The sequence below is a fragment of the Biomphalaria glabrata genome, chromosome 1 (genome assembly GCF_947242115.1).
Source record: "Biomphalaria glabrata chromosome 1, xgBioGlab47.1, whole genome shotgun sequence".
Taxonomy (NCBI): domain Eukaryota; kingdom Metazoa; phylum Mollusca; class Gastropoda; family Planorbidae; genus Biomphalaria; species Biomphalaria glabrata.
Window position 1 is genome coordinate 31,416,163 of NC_074711.1, and position 19,542 is coordinate 31,435,704.

The window sequence follows — 19,542 nt, forward strand, 5'->3', positions numbered from 1 at the left end:
ACCTCAATGTAGTTTATATTTTTGAATTATTTTTGTTGTAATCTATCTTTCTCTACCAACTCTCTTAAAATTCCTAACACCCCATTCCATTGTGCTCTCATTCATGCACAAGCAACAACAAAAAAAAGGGGTTAAAAAAGTAACAAGAAGAAATAATAAAAAAAAATGAAATAAACAATAGCTGAGAAGGTTAAAAAAATCTGAAAATAAGATATCTGCTGACCCGAAAATTTATATATCTATACAATTTATTAACAAACAACAAGGATTATGATAGCCAAAATAAAAAAGGGAAGATACTAGTGTTTTATAAATGTAGGGCCAATTTTCTATAATCATAATGAAACAAAAATTTATGTACTATATATTAAATTCTTTGCATCAGAATCAGCAGGTTGAATCATATGACTTATAGTACGTTAGAATTAGGATTTAGGATCATAAAAAATATGTTTCTGTTATTTCAAGTAATTATTATTAAAAATAAATAATAATAGCGAAACTTATAGAAACTACAGTTAAGTAGAGTTGGCAACAAGTGAGCTTCTAAGGACGCTCTGTATGGGCGTTAATAAGGAAGAAACTAGATCTAGAGTCTACTCTAAGCCTTAGCCTTAGGCTAAGAAATAGATCTAGTATATCTAATCTAATCTTCTTGACTCTATATATTATCATAGGCTTTGGGTCTTACAAACCATAGATCTGATAATATCCCAAATTATTCTCTTTACTCTTAGCCGCTAAGCCGACTTTGCTCACAATGAAGGCCTCAACTTTAATTCCATTTGCCATTTTTATGCTTTCACAAACCTCGTGGCCTGTGGGCATATTTCTTGGCAAACTGGATTTGATGAAAGAACAGGTGGCAGTTTTCCTAGCCGGCACAATCGCTTTGACTTTAGCAACACTTGTGCCTTACATACTTTTTAGAAATGTCCTCAAACGAAGTGACCCAGTGGTGTTAAGTAAGTAGGCTCTAGAAATCTAGATCTAACTTTAAACTTATAATATTTATATTCAATATTGTTATACTAAATCTATACTAGACTCTAGATCAGTGGTTCCCAAACTTTTTTGTCTCATAGACCCCTTGCCATGTTTTCCAGTTTTCGGTAGACCCCCTGAATTTTTTTTTTAATTCATTAATATCAAATGTGTTTTTCTTGCAGATATGTCTGTACATTGATGATATTCAAATTAAAATGAAGCAAAAAAAAAAATATGCATGACATGAATTGACTAATAAATTAAAAAAAAAAAAACTATTGGTGGAAAAGTTTGATAATAAAATTTTCATATTCATGATATTGAGCTTCAATTTAGGTTTAACGTTATACCTTCTCAACTATATAATGTTTGACAAAGTTAAATTTGGAAAATCAAAAAAAAAATTCATGCTGTCCAATGCACGCTACATTAATTTAATCCTCCCAAGAAACACTGAGATTATGACTTCGTTTTGACAAAATTTAGGTTATCACCTTGAAGCAGCAAATTAATCACATTAAATTATGAAACAAGTCTGTTAAATAGACTTCGTCCGTTTCCCGCTTATTTTTTTGGTTTTAAAATTAGATCTTTAGCACCCAAGAATTCAAATATTGTCACACTGTTTAAGTCACACATAAGCCTTTTGACAACTATCATACTTCAGTGTGATGGAGCCATTGATCAAAAAGTAGATCTTTATGATTTCTTGATTCATAACAAAATGAAAATTATGATAGTAATAACACACTATATTATCACTATATTGTAGCAACGAGGAATTTTTATTATGATATCAGATATAGGCAGGGCTTTTTTTTGTGATGGTACACACCGCTATGGCATACCGGCACCTTTTTGAAAAAAATATTATTTTTGTCGTATTTTAACGTATATTATTAATTTTTAGTAGTTCAAAGTTAGGCAATCAACTACTGAGTACCGGCACCTACTTTTTTTTTTTTACAAAAAAAGCACTGGATATAGGATTGTGTAAAACAGGTTGCAAAACCTCTTCAAGGCTGGCAAAGTCTATTTTTTACCTATAGTGTGCAGTTTTCTAGAGTTTGATAAAGTAAAGTATTGTAAAATGTTCACAAAACTCATCTCTTTTGTGATGTTCAATCAAACATTTCAAATCTTTATCTATTATATCATGTTGGCGTTGCCTCAAATGATGTTCCAGATTTAATGGTTTCATAGCGACATAACTTTAAACTTTATTGCATAAAAAGCACAAATGCATTTGCTTGTTTCACAAGGACAAAATGAAGCCAAAGTTCTAATAACCAATGGACTTTCTACAATTCTTTTCAGACTCGGTCATGTACAAGATTAGGTACTTTCATACAGACAAAATTAAGCTAATTAAAATAGGATGGTAAAATTGTAAAAATAAAATCATTAGACTAACAAGGCTAAAATTCAAAGGATTAACTAAGGTACAAATCATTAATAGAAAAAGAAATTTAAAGTTTAGACATGCTTAAATGAGATCCACTATCGTAGACCCCCATTTACAGGTCATAGACCCCCAATTAATTTTTTCACCTCCGTAGACCCCTTGGAAGTCCTCGTAGACCCCTGGGGGTCTATAAGGACCACTTTGGGAATCACTGCTCTAGATCTATATTATATATATATTAACTTAATTATTAAGTATACATGACAATTAAGAATGAAAAAATAATGAATCATGAATGTTATATTTATTTTCATTAAGTTTATCTAATTATTAGTCAATAGTGTAACTATTATTTATATAAATAAAAATTGTAATCTAGAATCTTAGCCCTTACTAGATCTAGATGTCTAGGTCTACAATACTAGTGTCGTGACTTACAAATGAAGACTGAAAAAAAAATCAAGACAAAAGTCAAAAGAAAACTTTAAAACTAGGTTTACAATTCATCTAATGATCTACAATTCATCTAGATCTATATGATCTATGTTTCATAAAGTTGCCAAATAGTGTTGATTTCTGTAGGGAACACATACATGTACCTACATAGATCTATCAAATCTATGTACCTCAAATTGTAAGTTACAATCAATGTTTAGATTTATATTGTTATAAACCTGGTGGTGGCACAAATGGGGGTAGTGGTGTGTGTGTAGTCAGCCGACGCAAATCGCCCCAGGCCAGCGCTAGACGAGCGGTCAACCGTGACGAGTTACGACGATCGGCCGAGACGAGTGTCAACAAGAGAGTTCGGGAAGGATCGCCGACGTGAACAGAGCTCAGGGGCGTCACGAGAGTTGTAGTCATCTGACCACCTAGAAACGTCGAGCGGCGTTCTGTCCGGTTCGAGAAGGCCAGTAGGGACCCTATATAAGAAAGTGACGCAGTCAAAACGGTTCAGAAAGGAGGTTCACGACAAGAGTTCAGAACACGGTCGACTACAGCACAGTTCAGCGGTGTGGTTCTGTACGGAGCATTACGACGGTTCAGTGCGGAGTACTATCAAGTACAGTTGAGACGAACGGCGTCTTGATCTTGGTCTGTGATCGAGTCCGACACAACGAGCCCAAGTGTGTGAAGTCAGTCCTGAACTGTTGAACCCAGTGCAAGCCCGGAACGAGACGGAGAGGCCAGTGCAAGACTTGATACGTCGGAACGGTGTTATCGGAGAAATATTTGTTATCGCAGAGCTATTTGTACTGTTCTACGTGCTGCCAATTGTACAGTATTGGCTGTTATTTATGGACATTAAACCTTTACGTTATTTTGGAGCCCTGACTTGTCAAGTTCTTTAAGTTGGTGGTGTATGGTGCAGTTTGCAGAGAGCCTGGATAGTGAGATTCGTAACAATATTAATTATTATACATATATACAGTGCTTTTTTTGTAAAAAAAAATAGGTGCCTGTACTCAGTGATGGATTGCCTAACTTTTAACTATTTATAAATTAATAATAAAATGTTAAAATACAAGAAAAGTAATAATTTTTCCCCACATTGAAAAAGGTGCCAGTACACAGTAACGGTATGTACCGTCACAGAAAAAGCACTATATATATATATTACTATAATATATATATATATATATATATATATATATATATATATATATATATATATATATATATATATATATATATATATATATATATATCTTTGTTTTATTATGTTAGGAGTTGCAAATGGAGGTCTAGATTAATGATCTCTTTGATCTATATAATGTAATTTACCAGTACTAGTATAATATCCAGTTTTCTTTTCTGACATTCTTAATAGATAAAAAATGCTTGATAGAATGTTAGTGTTAATTAGAAATCTAAGGGGGGGGGGTGGGGGAGTGAGGCTTTGATAGTGGGCCTTTAATTATGACCGATAAAAATTATAAAAATTAGGGGCCAACTCATGGCCGTATTTATCAAAAATAGTTTTAATTAGTGGTGAGGTGAAGGAATATTGATATTTAAAAAAAAATGTTTTAAATCATACCACTGGTAGTTTAAAAAAAATCAAACTCAAAGTGCAAAGGGGGCTTTGACAATTGGCCTTAAATTATGATTAAAAATATGTGACTAATTGATTGTGAGGTGAAGGAATATTCATAACATTTTTTTTTTTAAAGCATAGTTTAAAAAAAATCAAACTCAAGGCACATCTTTATAGCTAATAAACACATGTTAGATCAGTTGTCTTTTTTACTCTTTGTATGTAAGTAGTATTTCAGTTTGCTATGAAGGAATAGAAATAATTCAGATGTGACCTGTAACTGACTAATATGGTGTATGGGATTCAAACTATATCATGTTGACTCATAGTTCTACACTGTGTAGGAAGAAAAAAAAAATTCAAACAATGACTTACACTCATAGCACAATTAATCCAAAAATTAAAGAAAAACAAATAAATACATCAAGATCTGCATCAAAATATGAAAGTTGCAAAGTTTAATGTGCTGTGGAGCCATCTTTTACACATCTAAAAGATACAATTTGATTAAGCTGCTTAAAAGAAAATATTTGAAGCTGGAGGAACTCTAACCATTTCAGAATGTCAGCTGGCTGGTCAACAGTTTGCTCCTTGCAAGTAAAAATATTGAAATATGTTTTTTTTAAAATCATAAATTCAAATAGATATTAATCATATAGGTCAGTGCTTCTTATTAACAGAATGCCTATAATCATTCATAGGAAATTTAAGTGCATATTTAATAAATGTTTGATTAGTCTTTTTTTTATGTTTGACTTATTAATCAGAGTAAGCAAAATAGGGTGTTTTAAAATTGAATAACTGACTTAATACTAACAACTTTAATAAAGATGGAACAAATATTAATAATTGTGGGCATTATTTTCAAAACACCACATATAAAAAATATTTATAAAGATATTGTTGCAATATGTTAGATGAGAAAAATATATCATGAAAACAAAATGTTATTTGCATTTTTTGGATTCAGTTGTAGTCTATATTAGATCATATTGATTTAAATATAATAATAATAAAAAATTAATTTATAGAGCACTGTTAACAAACATGATGTAGGCACAAGGCACTATGATAATTACAAACATAATCAAGATATCTAAAATGACAAACTAATTTTTAAAAGTTTTGAACAGATAGGTCTTAATGTTCTTCTTGAATGTAGTGATGCATATTGTCTGTCTGAGATCAACATATATATATATATATATATATATATATATATACATTGTTTGTTCTGAGCTACTCACCTTAGAGACCTGTGGGTGGCATTCTGGTACCTTTATTTCATAAGTAATGTTCCCTCATGACTTGACTATTGAAAATGGAAATAATTTTGTTTACAACATGAATAAATCATTGTATTATAATTTTTATTTGCTTGCTGGTTTCCATTCCATTTAGCTGTTTCAGTATTCTGCTGGTCATGCATGATAGATCTTGGAATAGGATTAGAACTAGATGGATACATTTCTAATTTCATTGGCTTTTACTTTATTGAGGGTGAACCATACCTTTTTACTGCTCACGGCACACTGATTAACTACTGGGATGGCACTGTTCAATATGGCCTTGGCTTAGCTATGATAATACTTTTTTGTCAAAAGTAAGATTTTTTTAAAATTTACATAAATTTTTTATGTGTGTGTAATATTTGATATAATATGATATATATATCTATCTATATTTCAGTTCTCTCTTGTGTCCCCTTAAGTTTTGTATGATTGATTTGCATCCATAAGCATACAAGTCTAAGATTACAAGTTACGCGAATATGAGTTTATTAAAAGGGCACACATCAACCTACAGATTCGCATTTCAACAATTTTAATGCATTTTTATGACTTGTTGAATCAGAATAAACATATTGTCCTTTAAAAAGTTGTATACCACATTAACAACTTACAATACAAAAACATATGAATTATGTAAGGATATTTTGAAATGTCATTTGCTCTTTACATGACTCAAGTCAAATTTGAAAAGGTTAGGCTAGATAAATATTTGTACAATTATTTAAATACTCATGCAAAGTTTATCTAAATTGGTATCCATAAGCTCATAAGTTGTTAAATTATCATGATTATGAGAAAGTGTACTTTCTATCAAATCATGTTGATAATTTTCCATTAACTAGGTAGCTCAGGCACTGGACGAAGATAATATTTCCTTTGTTAAGGTTTACATCGATTAAATTGATTTTTAATTGTCTTAATTAGTGGAGGTCAGGAAGTTTGTGTAATAGTTTGTGTCATAGTTTGTATTGATTAATGTCACACACATGTACATATATAACATGTGCAAACAAATTTCTTTTTTTTATTTTATGAGAAGTTGCTCAGAAGTTTAACATATTGCATTGTTGTATCTACGAGGACTGAGATACGCTAAATAACAATTTGTTTTCACAACATCATGTAATGGCTTTTCTTGTTTATGTTGATGTTTTCATACTGCTATTCTTCCACTCCACTCACTTATTTTAGGTATATTTATACATCTTCAAAGCTTAAGAGATTTGATGGTTTTGCTGTTGTAAACCAACTGGTCAATTAAGATGTCATGTCTTATATGCTCTAGCCTGTCGTTCAGTGGTTGCGCTGGTCGTAGGTTTCAATCCTGCCCACTGCCATCCTCTGTCATTCTTTGGGCGGTTTGAGCTAGAAAGTAATTATCTTCAAATCTGAAGGAACATCCAAAACATATAAAACAAACTAAGAAAGAAGTTCTTGAAATAGAGGAAAGCATGTTTATTTGTGATGTAAAAGAAACATTTGTTCATATAAGTAATATGATGAAGTTATTCTAAATTACCTATGTGTTTACATTTTCAATGAAATGGAAACAAAATTCATAAGGTCATCTTATTTACTTAACATTAATTACAACTAAATGTACAGAACAAAACTGATAGTGACTCATGACTGTTTATAGCTTTAAATATCTATATATATGTGAATACAGGTGATTGATTTGTTATACAGATAATTTAAACTTTGTTGAGTAAATATAAAAAGCAAGTTTATATTTACAGGCGCAGCTATCGAGATGTTGGATTGTATTGGGTAGGCTCAATTCTTAATAGTATGGTTGTATTATTACCTGGCGGTGTAGCAGGTAATTTTGAGATAATATATGCATCAGTTAAAATCACTAATAATTAATATTTTAAGATCAATATACATATGGATAAATGCATAATATGAGTAGGATAAATTCATTTAGTGTAGGCTGGGGGTTGCATAATGTAAGTGATTACCCATTATGTAAGAAAGAAAATGTATTTATTAATTTTATTATTATTAAATTATATTACTAATTTTGACAAAATATTTGTATTAGGAAAACATCCATTCAAGCTTTCTATTCTGTTGAATACTCCTTATATACTGTTGCCTCTTTTTGCTGGATTTAAGTTCATTCATGAAAGACATTCTCAGAAAACACCTATACGTAAGGCAAGTCAACATTCCTTTGAAAACATTTTTTTATGAAAGACTAATTTTGTAAAAGTAAGTAAAAACAACATTTTCTTGCTCCATATTAACTTGTATTCTTTTCTTTTTAACTTACAGTTTAATTCAATCTGGCATAGACCTGTTGACTTCCTATTCCTCATTTATTTCATTGGTGCCATCTCGATATCTATATTTAGAGCACTTGTGAGTATTGTAATAAAATATTAATTGTGTGACACAGTGAAGCAGACTGTACAAGTCAACAAGTTTTTTTTTTTTTATAAATGTTATCTAGGTTTCTAAACAGTGGCGTAACTAAGGAGGGGAGGGGGGGAGAATTTTAAAATCCCCCCGATCCCCCACCTAGGGTGGGCCCCCAAATGGGTGTCTGAAATTTATTTGTAAATACATAAATTAATATATTTGATTGACAAATAGTGTCAACAGGTGTCTTTTTTTTTTCAACATTTATGGATTAAATTTATCACAAAGACCAAACCTAGATCTAGGTCTATCAGTACGTTCACTTTGTTGACATTTTAAAAATATTTTTTCCCACAGAGGTCAAAGTTTTTTTAAAGGTTTGTTTTACATTTTAAACGTTGTTGCCACGAATAAAACTGCATGATATACAGCGAATTCTAGGTATCTTGTTACCTTTACTAATAATAGATCTAAATGGCGAGTATTCTATGGCTACACTAATTAACCTTGAAGCAAACTTTACAGAATCGAGTATGACAGATCCAAAAGTTATTCTTAATAATGCTAGAATAGTCCATTATTCGGGTTTGGCGTCTATATTTAAGAATTAAACTTCACACTCGAGTTATTACCCCTCTATTCATCTGTCCTCAATCCAATGGAAACTCTATTTTTATTTCCATCTAATCCTTTTTCTTTCGCACAAAACATAAACAACAAACAATGACGTAATATCATATAATATTAGCACATCCTTCCTATTGAAGTTATTATCACACCCTTCCTTTTAAAGTTCTTAAGAGTAATATCTACTAGCAGGGCCGGCCCTAGCATTTGCGGGGCCCTATGCGAAACGGATCGCGCGAGGCCTAGTCTGGGTAGGGATGAGCATAATGTCAAAATTATTTTTTTTTAATTAGAAAATAGGCCTATTTTCGTCTTTGCAATAAATTTTTATCAAATGAAATCTCGCAATGCCACTTTTTATTTATAGGCACCCAAAATGTCAATTTCGTCTATTCTTCAGGAGATTTGAATAAGTTCAAAAAAAGTTCAGGACTTTATCGTATATTTTGCCTTTTCAAGAGATTTCCTGGAGGCCCTGAAAAATCAGGGGGTCGCGAAAACCCTGTTATTTTATATACATTATAATGGTTTCATTTAATAATGTACACTTAGAATTAGCGCGGGGCCCACTGCGACCGCATAGGCTGCAGTGGCCTAAGGCCGGCCCTGTCTACTAGGAACTTTAACAATTCGTGCACTTTTTGTTGTCTTGACTGGCACAAGTTCTCTAGACGTTGGTGTATAACTGTCTGTTTCGTTTGTTCCAACAGTTTGCAGTTCATTGTCTCCATCGGTATCATAGTACCCAGAGATGTCTTCATCGAAACTCTTATTCAAAAAGCGTTGATTTCTTCTGTATGTTTTTCCATCGTTTGTCTTTATGATGTAAGATCTGGAGGCTGAATGTTTTTTTAATGACAACTGCTTTCTGCCATGTTTGACCTAGACGAACTCTCCGACAGAATAATCTTTAGGTAGTCTTGCTTTTGCATTGTATTTCACTTTGCTTTTCATCTGTCATTCGTTGAGTAATGTCTCTGCATTTTCAACTACCGATGGTTTCAATAGTTTGGGATCAGTTGGAATGATTCCCTGAGTCTTCTACTCGTCAGCAGTTGTGATGGTGAATACGACAGTCCACTTATCGGAGTATTTCTATACTCGAGCATAACGAGATATGGATCTTTCCCACTTTTGTATGCTCTGAATCCTTTTGCTTGCGCACAAAACACAAACAACCAACAATGACATAATACCATATAATAATAGCACAGAATCTTCTTCATGCAGTGGAAAATTAAGAATTTTTTGTCTATCTTGAATTCTGGTCAAACCTCTTGCGCCCAATTAATATAGTTCAGAAAAAACTACAAAAGTCTGGACTGCATATACGGGAAGCTGCTAAAGAAATTAGTACCCTTTCATGCTTTCTGCAAAATGATGAGAATCTGACAAAAACCCAATCCATCGAAAAAGCAAAAGAAGGTAGTGAATACTATGGATTCCTTGTAATCAAAACAACCAGAAGAAAAAAAAAGACTTGATTGGAAGTTGAGTTCTAATGTAGGACTGTCAATAGAACTGCAATTCAAACGTTGTGACAGAAGTGCTGGACAGATTTCATATGGAGATGAATGGCAGATTTCAAAGGCTGGAAAGAAAATGGATACCTTTGGGTTTCTTCTTGAACCAAGTCACCTTTTAGATGAAGACCCGCTTATGACAAACTGTGCTACTTTTCCTGTTTGTATGATGAAATAAATGGCAAATCGCTTTTTCAATGATGTCATTGATGCACGAGCACTTTTCATCAACAAACCAGTAATACAATCACCAATAGACATATTGAGGAAACAGGCTTCATATGGTAATTACGTGTGCTCAAACTTTGCAACCTCCTCCAAATACTGCTAACTCAGGCCACTTCTATTACGTCATGTGAGAGATCATTCTCAAAGCTCAAGTTCATCAAAAGCTATCTCAGGAGCACAATGACACAAGAAAGGCTTATCATGGCTTTAATGTCAGTGAAGTTGCAAATACTAGAAATTATTGATGTAGTTGATGTTATAGATGTCTTTGCTGCACAGAATGCACGACGTGAAGCGATATCAATTTAAATTTGTCACTTGTGCATTATTTAACTTATAAACAAAGGTATTATTCATTAAAAGAGTCTTGATTACTTTTTGTTTAGTTTACTGATATACTGAACCAATTTGATTTGGGGCATATATATTTTTGCGTACATTATCCCATGTCATATGTCGAATGTCAAAATGCAAGTGGCCCCCAAAGAGGTCAATCCCCCCGGGCCCCCAAATCCCTAGTTACGCCCCTGTTTCTAAATAATTGAATTATATTTTTATCGAAATTGAGCTGGCATGGCTTATGTTTCTGTTACTCATTTCTGAAACTATTCCTTATAAATCAGAATGTAGTGCTATGTCAGTTCCCTCTTGAGTGGGATGTAGCCTCTTGATAAATAGTGTTTTATTTTACACACATTCAAAGTGGATTCATTTATATATTTTTCTTTGTTTTCAGGCTGTTTTGAATGGTAATGCAGAATTAATGAAAGATTACACTAAAATTTATGAGCCCTATTTATTGGATGAATCAAATTTTCCTAGATTTCAGGTAAAACTGAGTTTGTATGATGATTTAAATTCTGCTTAGATTTTTTGATTAGATGTTGCTAATAAATTGTAATTTATTCAAGTATCTACATTATAATTAACTATACTTAAGAATTTCACTATTTTTCTTTTAGATGCTTGCCTATGGATATTTCTTTCTGATATACTACTTGAGTGCTGTCTATGCATTACTTTATCCAGGACAAAATTGGATGACTGACTGGTCAATTATTCATGCTGGAGCTTCAGCACAAGTAATGAATTTTATATTTCTATAAAAGTTATAAATAGTAAATCTCAGGCATCATCAGCTTTAAACTTAAAATGTTTGTGATAAGTAGTTAAGCTTCCTGAGATCATAGTTTAGTTTGAATTGAGTTTCATAGCTTGATTGATTATCTTTCTAGAAATCAGAAGAATATGTGGCATAGTGACTTCCTATAGCTATTCACCTCTCTGCATCTTTTGTCTTGAGGAAAATTCTTCGTTTCCTGATATCTGTTGTTGTATTCATGCTGCTATCAATTAATTTATAATGTGCTAAGCTTTCTGGCATTTTCCTTTATTCTGATCTTTGACAAATAGATTGGCTCTTATGACATATCTGTAGGCAAAATCCAATACATGTGTTAATTTTTTCACCTTCTCCAAATGGAGGAATATTTATCATTTATTAGATAGTTTCTCTAAAAATTCCATTTCTCTGTATATGTTTGTGAAGGATTTCTTTGGTGTAATTCTTGACATTAGACATTTATTATAATTTTATCAAATATATGCTACCTTTTTTTAAAAGTTAAAAAGATCTGATTTTTTTTTTCTTTAGCATTTTTATTTTGTTTCTTTCAGTGATTGTTATGATTGACCATATCATCCGCATAAATATTTGTATTAGGCCATATTCAACCATTACTCTTACAAAACTAATTTCTTATTAACATATTAGCTTTGATTTCAAGTTTAAAAAGCTACCATTTTTGTCAGAAGCAAAGAAAGGTAACTCTGAATATAAACAATAAAAAAAATATTATTATAGATCTTATTATGAACAATAAAATCTTTAAAAAGTAGAACAATATTTATAGTTAAAAAAAATACCTTTAGAATAAAATCAAGCTTTAAAACTACTGAATTTCCTAGGTAGCCCTTATATATTTAAGTATTGCAACATTTGTTTTAACAATTGTCACACACACAAAAAATGAAATTAATAAAGCTATACACATTCTGCTTGTGTTCTTTTTCTGAACAGCTTGTGATGAGCTCTTCTTATACGAAATTTAAAAAAACTGTTGATTACTTCCTATACCATCCTAACGCCTTCGTAGCTATTGTTTTTGTTTTCTTTGTTTTTTTAATTGCTGTTTTATAGTTCATCTTTTATGCTTATAGCATGCTCGTTGCGCTATGGTCCAATCTTTTTTGTGGAGGGACGGGAAATCTGGGAGGTTTCCATGCTGCCTTTCGGTGCTCAGCGAGCACAACTCTGCTCGAGTTGGAATTTGAGCCCCCTTATTGGGTAGCCAAGCAGATTTGGCTTCTCAGCCCCACATTTGCTTGTTTTCTTTTTTTTTTTATATAATTTACTAATTGGTTTTTAATAAAGTTATTTAATTTTTACAGTAATCTTAAAAGAAAAAATACTAAAAAATTATTTTTATGTTCTTTTTTAAGGGACAGTTTTCTTACATTGTTGGATCAATACATCACAGGACTCCAGCATCATTAAGATCACCAATCTCAGGATTTCCAGGGTTAGTATTCTGGACCATTAACTTAGCTTTGGTTCTGGTTCCTCACTTCTTCATGTTGTGGTGCAAGCGTAATGAACACATGTATGGCTGCGTCAGTTTGGTCAAAACTGAGAATGATTCCAAGAAATTAAACTCTCTTAAAAAAGAGAAATAAATTTTTTTAGATGATTAGACATATTCATATACTATTTCACTTCTGTTACGCCAAAAATTGATTTGTTATTATTTTCTCTGAATCCAGTTGATTTTGCTACAAAACCTTTATTATGTCTAACTTTAACTAACAAAAAAACAATAATTATCATTATATTTATTATACTGTTATACTCTTTTTAGATACCATATAACTGTATTAGAAATTTTGTATATTATTTATATATATAATGTTGGATAAACATATATTATTCCATACAAATATTTTATATTTATGTGTAAGATAATGTAATTTGTAAACTAGTAGTTTTCAATTGAAATATGTATTTAATTTTACATCTTTGCTTTCCATATTTCTCCATTTGCAAATCATAATTTGTTGTTGTTAATTTAAGAATGAATATTTTTTATCAGTTTTTGTTACCTGATGTTTATTCAGAAATGGCAATAATACATTTTCTTACACACTCTGCTGTAGGAAGGTTTAAAATGACTTGTTGAATTTCTCAACATTATGTGCTGTGTATCTACATGTTATCTCACAAATGAGTCATCCTAGATCCAGTGGGTGGCAGACAGTGTATCTGTCATATATCAGTTTTATACTGTCATATATATATGATATATATATATTATATAATGTCAGTTGTTAAGAGTAACAAAAAAACTAAAACAAATCAATTCCACTTATCTTATTTGTGGCAAACCAGTAACACAGACTAAAAACGCAAAATACCAAGGTGTTATAATAAATGAAAAACTGTCATGGAATCCACATATTGATGAAACTATAAAAAAATCAAACAAAGCATTAGGGTTTATTAAAAGAAATTTCTATAAATCAAATAAGAACATAAAACTAAAATGTTATTTAACCTTGGTTAGGCCAATAATAGAATATGCATCCTCCATTTGGGACCCCTCAACTCAAGAAAACATTAAGAAACTGGAACAGACATAAAATAGAGCAGACAGATTCATAAAAAATGAATAATCACATTTGACTAGAGTAACACCTTTAGTAAAATCACTAAATTTAGAAAGCCTTCAGGACAGAAGACTCAAAAGTACAGTAGCAATTATACATAAAACACTGAACCATAATCTTCAAATACAAAAACAAAATTTAATAAAATACTCTGAAAGACACAAAGATAAAGGCACATTCCTCGTCCCATATGCTAGGACAAATTTGTACAAATACTCCTTCTTCCCTAGTGCTATTAGAGCATGGAATGGGTTGCCTGAGCTAGCCAGGAAAACCAGTGGCTTGGCAGAATTTAAGTCATTGGTTTATATGCATGACTAAATGCATGATGCGTAGGACATAATCATCTTCTTTTTTGATGTAACGTCTGTATTATATAAGAAGAAGATATACATTAAAATACATCATTCAAATTACATTGTAATGCACAAATTAACAGCATTTTTACTTTTAGCCTTCAATGATCTTTTCCTTATTTCAAAAGTGTTCTTTTTTTTTTAACTTTATTTGCCATGCTTTCTTTGAAAAAGGTCTTTTTTTTTTTTGTATTTATATATAACTTTTGATCTTTATTTTGTCTTTAAAACAGATGTTATTGAACTTCCTTTTCATTCAAAAAGTTCTTCAAATATCAATAATATTTATTTAACCCTTCACATGCATTGTGAGGTGCTTTAAATGTCTGCACAACCAAATAGTGTATTATTAGTCAGCTAATGAATAGTCCATTAGTGTGTTTGAACTTCCTAGATTTTTTCGCTTCAGAGTATTGAAGAGCTCCTTCTCAGCCATAAACTTTTAGTCAGACAAACTGATAGTTTACATCCAGCTATTTTGTTTACAGCATTTACTCTTAAGAAGACCTGAATACTTCATTAGGTTTGAGCTTCCAGCTGAAACAATAGAGAGGTGCACATAAGCTGACAAATATAAATAGAAATAAGTGCTGAAGCAATGGATGATGCATACGTATTAAAATACTGGATAGTATTAGGTACAATATTTTTAATTAGGAAAATGGTGTATTAAATATGGTGAAATAATCCAAATCTAGATGATATCAGTAAATCCACAATTGGCAGACTCGAAAAGCAAGTCTGGTCAAGGAGAGCACATAGAATATTAACAAAGTTGAATTATACCTGGACCCTATAGTGCTGCGATGTATAATTTAGTTATAAGTATATAAGTTTCGTCCTGTTTCAGCTGTCTTTTTCAGGTGCCATCTATTGCCAGCAGCTTTGATACCTGACTCTATCTTAATATTGCTTTTGGGAACACCTCGTTAGCGTTATCTTTAAGCTCTCTTGGTGGAGGTTGTTTTTTTTTTATCTCCCATCGAGCACCTCACCAAGTGGTGGATGGGGTAATGCTTTTCAGATATTGTGGGTATCGGGGAAATAAAATGCCTGGGGTGGACCAAAATCACACTTGCTGCCTTTGCAGGAAGTGTTGGGATCCACAAAGACCATGGCACCTTACCCAAAAATAAAGGCAGCTATTCAGAGAGCTGATAGGGGCAGCCCCCAGATGGTTATGCACAAGGCTAACAAATATTGTTACAAAATCTAAAAGCAGGTCAGGGCCCTCCATGGGCTGTGTTGCCACTTCGAATAATTAAAAAAAAATACTTAAAGCTCCCTCAAAAAGGTTACAGGAAAGGTGTCTGACCCAGCAGAGTTGTCAAATGGTAAGCAGTGCTTTCATACTGTTCGAACTAGCCTCTAGCAGAGCATGGTTATTTGTGAGGTAGTCTTGCCAGCGTATGCCCTTTATGGAGTGAAGATACCTTAGATAAAATCATTAGAGGAGCCCTAGATGCCTCATTAAGAGAAAACAGGTCTCAGAAGCCTTACAGGTGCAGACAACGCAAAGAAGTAAATCCTCTGTGGACAATAGCTTTGTCTGCAATAGTTGTGACAGTTTGCATCTGGGCTTGCTTGGTTATGTGAATTACTGCACTCTTCATTAATTTTCTAAATTAAAGACGATACTTTATTTATTTATTATATTTTTAAAATTTATAACATTCTTGTGTTGCCGAATGGGCTAAAAAACACTTATGATGCCCCAATAGTTAACCAGATTACCACTTTTGTGGGTAGCTTTTTTTTTTTTTTTTTTTTTTATACATTTACAGCCTTCAGCACTTGAAACATTATTTAATAAATGACCATGTATGAGCAGCTCACTGTATTTATGAGAGAGAAAGAGCAAAATATACTAGAGAGATAACCAAGAGAAAAGTTATAAACTTGTACTTGAAGGGAGATAATTTAATAAATATATATTACAGTAATGTAAATGTTTGCAAATTGCATCGTTTTATAATATGGGAGCTGAGTTTTTTTTAGCGGCCCCCGAAATAGACACTAATAGTTTTGTGTGGTCTGTTTGTCCGTCCGTCCCATTTAGACCTCGTAAACTAGAAAAGATATTGAAAATCCAAAATCATGATATTTTAGACTTTATTAATAGTAACAAACACGGGAGGCTATTTAGTAAGGGAGATGGCTATTTACCACATTTATAAGCACAATTATGCAAACGGTTTTAGATTTTTTGTTTAAAAAAAAATTACAAGTGCAGTGGGTACCGAGTCGCACAGATGTGACTGGCAACACAATTGCAGACTCCTTGGCCCAACAGAGAGGGCAAATTCCACCCACTGAACAGGCTGTAAGTTTTCATCATGCTGTTTCTATAATTAAAAAACAGAAATGGAAAAGTGTTATGGGTACCGGGAGAAGTCCCAAAAAGCCCGTGGAGTCTGGGAGCGCATGAGGCGCCCTGAGCAAGCCATTATAGCACAGTGCAGGACAGGCCACTGACCTGTTGGCTCATATTTCTCAAAGCTATGGCCAAATTTCGATTCACGGTGCCTCCGCTGCGGGGAAGAAGAGGAAACCGTGCCTCATATTCTGTTTGTCCCAGACTTGCTGATCTCCGCCTCGACAGGTCTGGGAAACCAAAAATTCTCGACCTGTATGGTGACATATATGCACTACGCAAGACAGCAGGGTTTCTGTCCAGGGCTTTTGCAAGAGAGAATTTAAGCCTCTCAAGCCCTCACTCAAATGGAGTTTGGGAAGAAGTTTTTTCATATTATCGCGTGAACTGCAGCGCTATGCTGCTGGCATGGAACTCAAGGATTTTTTTGATTTTTTTTGTACGGAAATTTTTTTTTTGACTCTTTAAAAAACAATTAGATCATCATCATCATCATCAAACTCCTCTCTGCTGGACCGTTGGGGCACCACACAAGTCTGTCAACCTTCTTTCTCCATTCTTCTGTCATTTGCCTTTGATAAATTTTCATTCTGATATTCTTTCTGAAAATATTGAAACCTGCCTTTTTACCTGCCTGGGTGGACCACTTCGGGGGCCGATTCTGAGTTTGTGTTTCCACACAAACTGTCTTTGTAACCTTGTTTTGTTTTGTTATAATCACAGTTGTTATTATTTATTTAATTATAAAAAGTTTTGCCGTATTTCGAGATTAGTTTATCGATGCAAGTCTTAAGCGTCCTCAGTGTATGAGGCTGGGCTGGACCACACCGTTAATCTTAGTGCGGACCTCCGGTCTCGGTTCATTATTTCACTTATGGTACGTAGTGTACATTGTAGTAAGCTTTAATTTGTTGTTCTTTTTTTCTCTGTTAAATAATATACATGAGACGTGACTGACAGATGTAAAGTGACCGCTACTTTGCCTTAGTCAATACATAGGCCTATAGGCCCTACCTATAACATATGTAACGTCTGTAATGTATAAGATAAGGTTGATGTACACATGAAGCACGGAGTGTATGTGTTATAAGAAAAGTCAACTCAACGTTTCAGATAAAAGAAATAGGACATACATGTGAGTAGAGCGTAGCCGGGCTACTATTCTGTCACCCTTGAATTTTTGTGCAGGCCGAGAAGGGCGTAGACTAGATCTAGAACAGGGGCGTAGCTAGGAATTTTCCATCATTTGGGGCCCGGGGGGCTTGACCTCTTTGGGGGCCCCTGCATTTTGCGTAATATTTAATTTTTTATGTAAAACACACTCATTTGGGGGCCCTCTCAAGTGGGTCCCGGGGGGATTTTCGAATTCCCCCCTCCTCCCTCACACTAGCTACGCCACTGATCTAGAAGTGAGAAAAAAACAACACTAGCAAGCTTCTTAAACAACCACTTGAGCCACGGGTAAACAATTTCTACAAGCAGGGCCAACCTATGCGGCCGCAGTGGGCCCCGCACTTTCAATGGCCCCGCGCTAATTGTAGGTGTAAATTATTAAATTAAAGCATTGCAACTTATAACTGGATTCCCACGGCCTTCTGTTTTCCCAGGAGCTCCTGAACGAATTGAAATCTCCTGAAAATATATAGATCATATTCTACAAAATTCCTCCAAAAACCCCGGTATAAATTTTAACTTATCTATCCACTAATGAAAGAGACACTGTTTTCCCAAACTACTTGTTGCATTCAGAATATTTTTAATAATGCCCGTAACTGTAGCATCTGATGAAAGAAGCTTCTTGCGCTTCAAACTAATCAAGAATTACTTAGGTCAACAACTCACCCTAACCCTAACCCTAGCGTGATCTATCTATGTAGGAAACAGAATTTTGATAATATACTGAATGACTTCGCCACAGTAAATTTGATCATGATTTTTACTTAGTAAAGAAAGAATAAAATTTAAAGACGAATTTATTTTCTTGTCCTTAACCCTACCCAGACTGGGTCCCGCGCAATCCTTTTCGCATAGGGCCCCACAATTGTTAAGGCCAACCCTGTCTACAGGTCAACTCTTATTGTGTGCCTACAGCTCTTTAGCCACTGATGCCAGTGGCTTAGTCACGTCTACCCAGCAGACCATATCGATCTGTGACCAGTCCAAATTAGTTTTCCACACACAGCACTGAACATGAGCCATGCGTGTACACCTCCACAGATCGTCTCACACTCGTTCTCGAAAAGGCAATATATCGATGTTAGCGGTGCCTCGCCAAGGTCATTAAAAATATATACACTGATATCAACACTATGTGACCTGCACATTAAAAATAAAACCGGACCCAGATTTATATTACAGAATGGATGACAATAATTTAGTAAACTAAAGCTATTTATATTGGAGCCATTAGAAGTAGGTTGGCGGTGAACTTATTGATTCTACATAAATCCATCCCTGATTTCAAATTCTATTGTAATAGCCTAGTCTAAATGTATGCAGACAAAAATTATAAAAAAAAAACAACAACGCTAAGGGTGTAGCCAACAAAAAATCTTATATTTTGTTTAGGGCTTAGAACGTGAAAGAGAGAGGTAGTGTCAGGTAAACGTAACACGGTTATCC

The 19,542-nt window shown here is 33.4% G+C and overlaps 1 protein-coding gene across 1 annotated transcript; it reads left to right on the forward strand.

Annotated features, from left to right (window-relative positions):
- The first annotated feature begins 743 nt into the window (after nucleotides 1–743).
- LOC106070520 (transmembrane 6 superfamily member 1-like) lies at nucleotides 744–13,692 on the forward strand. Its single transcript, XM_013230447.2, has 8 exons — nucleotides 744–965; nucleotides 5,832–6,033; nucleotides 7,462–7,544; nucleotides 7,770–7,885; nucleotides 8,003–8,089; nucleotides 11,204–11,296; nucleotides 11,430–11,549; nucleotides 12,970–13,692. Exons 1-8 carry the CDS (start codon nucleotides 761–763, stop codon nucleotides 13,201–13,203), a joined length of 1,140 nt encoding a protein of 379 aa, XP_013085901.1. The 5' UTR covers nucleotides 744–760; the 3' UTR covers nucleotides 13,204–13,692.
- Nucleotides 13,693–19,542: the final 5,850 nt, after the last annotated feature.

Bases quoted from the DNA above. Each gene is read 5' to 3' on its own strand.
- LOC106070520 (XM_013230447.2), top strand. From the start codon at position 761: ATGAAGGCCTCAACTTTAATTCCATTTGCCATTTTTATGCTTTCACAA. The intron at 966-5,831 runs GTAAGTAGGCTC...CATTCCATTTAG, and splicing joins AAGTGACCCAGTGGTGTTAA to CTGTTTCAGTATTCTGCTGG. The intron at 8,090-11,203 runs GTGAGTATTGTA...CTTTGTTTTCAG, and splicing joins TATCTATATTTAGAGCACTT to GCTGTTTTGAATGGTAATGC.